The 7,115-nt window shown below is 35.1% G+C and overlaps 1 protein-coding gene across 3 annotated transcripts; it reads right to left on the bottom strand.

Moving 5' to 3' along the window:
- Positions 1-322: 322 nt before the first annotated feature.
- Positions 323-4,630, bottom strand: LOC142623869 (NAC domain-containing protein 37-like). 3 transcript variants are annotated; one of them, XM_075797348.1, is made up of 4 exons: positions 4,480-4,630; positions 2,467-2,644; positions 1,770-2,041; positions 323-1,021 (listed from the first exon to the last, which is right to left on the bottom strand). In XM_075797348.1, exons 2-4 carry the CDS (start codon positions 2,630-2,632, stop codon positions 443-445), a joined length of 1,017 nt encoding a protein of 338 aa, XP_075653463.1. In that variant the 5' UTR covers positions 2,633-2,644; positions 4,480-4,630; the 3' UTR covers positions 323-442. The 3 variants fall into 3 exon arrangements, with proteins under 3 accessions (XP_075653463.1, XP_075653462.1, XP_075653461.1); XM_075797347.1 differs by lacking the exon at positions 4,480-4,630 and adding an exon at positions 2,757-3,110; XM_075797346.1 differs by lacking the exon at positions 4,480-4,630 and having other exon boundaries at positions 2,467-2,749.
- Positions 4,631-7,115: the final 2,485 nt, after the last annotated feature.

Here is a 7,115-nt window from a genome sequence, read left to right on the forward strand (position 1 = left end):
GTAATCATAATTCTGTTTATAGCTAGTGCAAGTACTACAATATTCCTAGAGTTAGTCTATAATTTGCTACTATATATACTAAGGTTAGTATTAGCCTATGGTTTGCAAAAATATATGCCCTATATTGGGTAACACAATAGTGTTTGTCTATATATATATATATATATATATATATATATATATTGCCGTTCAAGGGAAGCAAATTGCTCTACAAGCTACTTAGACCTGCAATAAACTTGGTCTTTTGGCTCTTAAGACAACATCTCTAACATTGGTACCAATTTTGATGCATGGAGAGAGAGAGAGAGAGAGAGAGCTTCACTGGTTCACAACCATAATTTACAAAAATATATCATATATCTCTCCAATTAAGAACCATCAACCATCATACATTTATATATAATAATACCACAAATAGAAATCTCTTCCACCTCCCCTATCTTCATTTCTCAAATATGCATATACCAATGTCACAGTCTGAACTTGCATTCAAGAATCCATTCAACTTCCCTTCATCATCCCTACTACTCTGCAATAACAGCAATGACATATCTGAGTTATGATCATGTAGGCCAAAGCTTGATTCTCCATCACCTTCAAATCTGTCTTCTTGACTCAATTGTGAAGCAACAAACTTGTCAAGGGCCCTCCAGTCAGTCACTTTCTTAGTGTTGTTGCACCCGCTATTGTTGATTTGCTCTTCTTCTTCATTATTTTCTGATATGAGAGATATTGAGCTCGGCCTCTTTATTGATGGTAGAGATGGGCTCTCTAGCTGAGGAAGTTGTACAAACGGATCAGACTGCATGAATCTCATGTTTTCCGCTTCTAACTCTTGCTTACACAAGAAATTCTGTGCTAAAAAGTTTTGGGGTTGCCTTGAGATGAAATCGATCGGATCCACCACTGAGCTGACCCCACTTGATTCATCATAGAAGTAGCTAGAGTCCCACCCTTCAATGCTTTTGGTTTGGCCAGTGGTTCGCTTCTTGAATGCTCTACATACCACCCATCCTTCTTCCTGCAATAACTTAACCAAAGTCAATTATGAGATTAAAGCGTCCCACATTTTTTCAAATTTATTTGTACAAAAAATTTTGATTATTAGCTCAAAGCCTGTTGTAATATTAAGAAAATTAAAGATTTTACTTCTTTTTGGTACATACGTTTTCCTTTTTGCTTTTATGAGCTTTCTTTTTCTGTTTGGTAAAGAGAAGTAGACGTAGTAGATATAGTCAAAGGGGATGAACGTACTAAGTGGAGAATTTGAATTTTTCTTTTAAAAAACCGTATGGGACAAAGCTCATACCGGAAAAGGAATTGAAACAAAGCTTACATGCTTTTGGATGTATTAACTTTTGACTTAAGAGTTGGTGGAAGTCATCTTCGTAGAAAACATACGCGGTGTGACTGAGATCGCAGATATTAGTGGTCTATGTAATGAACAGCAAAAGTGATTGGGAAGGCGAATAATTTGGTCGTAGAAAAATCAATTCACACTATAAAACCCCTTATTTTGTTTAAAGTCTTACGAAAGTTCATTAGGCACTTTGGAGAAAGAGAAAGAAGTACCAATACGACCATAGGTTTACTTTATAGCATGAACCAATTATAGTGGCATGGCAAGAAAACAAGGGACTAAAAGAAAATAATGGATTTCAAACATTTGTTTATGCAAAATAGAAGAGAGCATAGAGTAGGTCAAGAAAGGAAAAGGGACATAGATAATAGTGTAGGCAGCATATATATGTATATTGGATGATGCTTGCCTGTGGAGGTCCATTTTCATCAGATTCAAGCCTATACTCATGCATGATCCAGTCACTTTTCTGGCCATTTGGTGCGCGTCCCTTGTAGAAGACAAGGGTTTTCCTCATGCCAATCAGTTTGGCCTTATCATACACTGCCTTGTCTCTGCCGGTCGCTTTCCAAAACCCCGCCATTGTAGCTCTGTTAGTCCTCGTCCCCGTCGGATACTTCTTATCCTTGTGGCTGAAGAAATACCACTCATTTTGCTCCTCATATCCGATCCGGCATCTCTCTGTTCATTGCCATTCAGATCGCTCGTGTTAAACACACACACACACACACATAATAATATACATACTTATACACTAAGAGCCTTGCAACTTAATAACAAATCATGGTTCAAATCGCTGTTGTAAGTATTAAATTATATTAAGGAAAAAAAAAAAAAACTCGAAGATGGTCATTGAAGTGCAACCCTGTGATGCATTAGATGGATGGAATCATGGAACTAGATGTATATTTATGGATCTACAAACGACAAGAAAGATATATACACCATTGTCATAAACCCTAATAATTAAGATGGATCCAAACTCAACTACTAGTCTACTATATAATATATATCTAGAAGAGTTGGTATATATAGCTGAAACCCTAATATATACTAAACAGATCAAACAACCTAAAAGGAATAGAACATGTTACCTACGTACATACCTTGGAGATCCCATGGTTCGATCCTGTACAGATCGATATCTCTGATGACATCAAGATCGATCTTTTGTGACGCAACTTTCTTCCTCAGGTAATACCCAACAAGCTCCTCATCCGTTGGGTGAAAACGAAAACCAGGTGGGACAGACGATTCCATCGACTCCATCATAACAATTGGTTACTGCATCAAATTCACCACCAACATTAATAACCACAACCCTTTTCTTTCATCATCTCAAAATCATAACCAATGTGAAGTTATAAAGAGATAGAAGAGCTAGAAATCAACGAACCAAGGCAAAGAAATAAAAGGCTAAAAAAGGCAAAGTCTTGAAATTGTCAAGGTGGAAAAAGGAAATATAAAAGAAATAATGAATTCTGGAAACAAAAAGGTGACGGGTGTTATGGGAGATAATCATCAACTCATTTGGTGGTGAGCAACAGCACCCACCACACAATATTTCCCAAAGGAAATTAATAATCGCGTGTTAAAAAACAAAACCCATTATTCAGAAACAATGATTTTCTTGGGGTGATAAAAGAAGAGGAGGTGAAAAGGAAAGGAAAACCAAATCATGAGTTTGATAAAAACCAAGAGAAGTTGGGAGCTTGGCCTCTATTTCTTCAAGGGTCTGCAAGAAACGGACAAGTAGAGGTTTGTGCTAATGATGTTGTCTTGTGTTGGTGAATGGTAGAAATGATGCATCAAGAACGGGGTTCCCATTACAGCACTAATAAACAAATAGATTAAAACACTCAATTAATTTAATATTTTAATGGGACAGCACTAAACAAATTAACAGTAATGATAAAACAAACAAAAAATATACTAATTTAAAAAGAAAAAAAGAAAAAAGAATGTTGGTACGAAAATTAAGAAAAAAGTCAGACACATTTGAGTTTGGAATTTGAGTTGGGATACTAAACAGAGAGATTTAGAGCTTTATTGTAGAAAGGTTTGATTTGGGAATGGACAGGGTGGATGACGTTATCACAAATTAGCACGCGTTTCTCGAAAGAGAAAAGGTTGAGAGACAAAAAGAGAAGCACCGTTCAATTGGAGCAGGCCTGCCAAGGATAATATAAAGCAGAAAAGAGAGCACTCTTAGGCTATTCTTGCAGTGTCTGTATCTAAATGCTGAAACGGGGCTCTGAGCCTTTTGTCTTTTTGTCGAGAATTTTCAAGGCACTTCTGCCTTTTTTCTTTGATGGACTGTTGGGAAATGCTGACCCAAAAAAAGAAGCTGTTTTTGGGTGTGCCTCCTTGTACTTACATTTGAATCACTGATATCGTAAACTAAGACAGGATTGGGCGAGTTTAATGAAATGAAATTGTGTTATGCATTGCAGACTCAAAGTTTGAACTGAAAAAGCTGCTTTCAGAAGTGAACTCTTAAGGTTTCTGAAACAATAGCCATATGCACAAGAGGGGGGGGATAAAAAGTATTAATTCTGAAAGAATGGTTAGTTTGTGGGTGAACCTGTAAAAAACTACAAAGGAAAAGTACATTCTAACAATTTGCCACAAACCTTAAACTTCTTGAGGTGTCTTTGTTTAGTACTTGTTTTCAACTCTAAGACCAAAACAAAAATAGGTAAAGTGATATGCTACCCGAAAGAGAGGAAGAGAGATCAAACTAGCTAGCTAGGAAGAATAGCCATGTAAATTGTAGAGGAGTGAGTTAGTGACACAATAATTCTAGACCTAATTTACAGATTTGAAGATGTGAGAAAGGCCGGGAAGAAACTGTCCAAATGGCCGGGAACTCAGGCAAAGACAGCAAAATGGTGTAGACCTACTTTCTTTCCTGGACAAAAGATTTGCATCCCATTTGAGAGAGCCTTGCTTGATGAGAAAGACTATGACATCTTACATGAAATCAAGAGAACATATTGAGCATTAATTTGAAATGAAATTTGCTTCAATAGAATTCAAAAAAACAAAAAAGAAAGAGCTTGTTTTTAGAATGACAATTAATCTTCCATGCAAACTACAATATAATTAACCTTAATTACCTGCTATCGATAGAGGGTCTCAGTGTATTTAGTGGTTTAAGACAGAACTAATAAAGAAGAAAAGGACAAAATTAAGGAGATTAATGAAGAAGAAGAAGAAGAAGAAGAAGGAAAGAAAGAGAATTGGAAGAGAGAATGATAAAGAAAATTCCGTTAGGAGGGAGAGATGGAGAGAATATAAAAGGAGGGGAGGGAGTAGGGAGGACCGCTCGATTGCGCATGGCTTGATGGTTGTCCCCAGTTGTTGACGTCATCACTTCCTTCATTCTCTCTTTCTCTTCAAAATACCACTTCGCGTGAGATTTTTTCTGTAAAACTGAGGCGCCTTTTAGTAAAAAAAATTAAACATGGTGGCCTATAAGTGAATAAGAATTTTCTATTTTGGCTTTATTTATTGTTCTACTTTATGTTCAACTCATGCGTGTCTAATGTGTGCTCAACACCATAGTTATAAAAACCCAACATTGAACCATTATATATATATATATATATATATATATATATATATATATATGTGGGTGGCAAAAATGCTTAAGGGCACGTTTGGACCTTGGGTCTGGTTAGTTGGTATAAGTCTGTTTAATCAGAGTCTTCTAGACCCACAGGTCAGTTCGCACTATCATGATTTGAGGAGTTGTCCGAGGTGGAGTATTTCCTCGGACAGGCCCAGTAAAGGCCATGAGACTTGCTAAAGGGCTTAGAGATAGAATTCTGGAAGATCTGTTGGGTAAAGGCGTGATCCAAGCACTCGTTAGAAGCAGGAACGTGGGAGAAATATCTGAGGAAAAAGCTGCTACCACCGCATTAAAGGCCTTGCATCTACCTTCCTGGCCGCATTAATGGAGAAATGACCTCTGAACAGTAGTATTCAGCCTTCCAGCTATTATTTGAAGACTTTAAGAAGGTGATGGATGGAACAAGTATCTAGGAGGAAGATTTGTGTTACACGTGGATGGAATAGGGAAGAAGAAGAAGAAGGATATAAGAAGACGAGAGAGGAAAGAAGAAGGGGTCTCTCCTTTGGAAGCTAAAAAAATTGTAATCTTTTGCTTAGAGAAAGAAAGGCTATACAAATTGTCCTAGGCTATACAAATTGTCCTCGGCTTACGTCCGAGGAGGGTTTCTTTTATCATATTCATCTATTACTTGCATACTGCAGCATTCTAGCCTGTTTATCAACTTTCCAATATCCCTAACCTAGATTTCAAACCCATACTCTACAAATTTTATTGTATAAGGCTCTTTGGGCCTAAGCCCATCACTCATTTTGGGTCTGGGTACAAATTGTGCACTTACAATATATATATATATATATATATATATATATATATATATATATATATATATATATATAGGAGGTGAAGATATTCTATAAAAAAGTGATATGATTCAATTTAAGAATTTAATTTTTTTTTTCATAATAAATATGACACTTTTTGAATCAATCTTTGGACTTAAAAAAAAAAAAAAAGTTAAAAGCAATAAGACTTAAAATGCCATAAATAAAAGTGTAAATTTAAGGAAATTATGGTATAGGATCAAAATAACTTGACATACAAAAATAGACGGTTCAAATAATAGAGCCAAATCATTTGGTTTCACATACAAATTTAGTATTTTTCTCTCGTGCCGATATAAAAACGTATACATAATAATTATGCTTAATTTCATACTGCACCAACCACAACTTACCATATAATCTTTTTTGCCCCTTGTAAAGTAACCAAATTTCAAAGAAAGAAAATCAAACACACAATACATATTGCAAATTGATGGAATATAAATTATATAGTGAAATACTTACTAAAAATCTTCTAGTCCATTCTAAGTATTCCATTTTATGTTCCATAATTTGTAGTAAATCATGTGTCTTGAGTTTTTCCTTCTATTTTAAACTTTCATTACTTTTTAAGGGGAAAATAAAAACGGAACATATGGCCTGTAATTGGGGGAGCAAAATCAACGTGGAACATATGATTTTTATTTGTGAAACACCCTTAGTGCTTAGTGGGACATAATTTCTATTCTTCTTTCATCCATTTTTAATTAAATTTATCCAAAAAACAAGTTAGCTTCTTAACCTGTCTCATTAGTGTGTGTGTATATATATATATATATATATATATATATATATATATATTAATACATGTGTGTGTTTTAGTAAAAAATAAAGAAGAAGATATTTTACCCCCTCACCACCCCCGCCCCCCCTCCAATAACAGACTATGTCATGAGAACTTGTTCTGGAGAACCATGAGGAGACTGAAAATAGCTTAAGATTTTTATCTTTTTGGTATCTAAATTAATCTTAATAACATTAATACCAAAGGTGTAGTTTGAAAAATGGTAATAAATCTTTTAATCTTGATTAAGGTAAAAAATGGTGATAGGAAATAAATGTTATGAGAATATGATACAGCTTTTTTGTTGTTTTCATTCAATTATATATTCCCCCACCTTTCACTTTGTTGAGATGAGCCTATCTTTCTGAACTACTACCACAACTCATGAGTCATTATGAATTGTTTACCGCAACAGTAGTTGACCATATTTCTATTTTCTTAGACCACTCAAATCCTCTTATATCATACGAAAGTCCTATTCTCCTTGTAGAAATATTCATTCAGGGTTGTCAT

This window comes from Castanea sativa, chromosome 2 (genome assembly GCF_040712315.1).
Source record: "Castanea sativa cultivar Marrone di Chiusa Pesio chromosome 2, ASM4071231v1".
In the NCBI taxonomy this organism is placed as follows: Eukaryota; Viridiplantae; Streptophyta; class Magnoliopsida; order Fagales; family Fagaceae; genus Castanea; species Castanea sativa.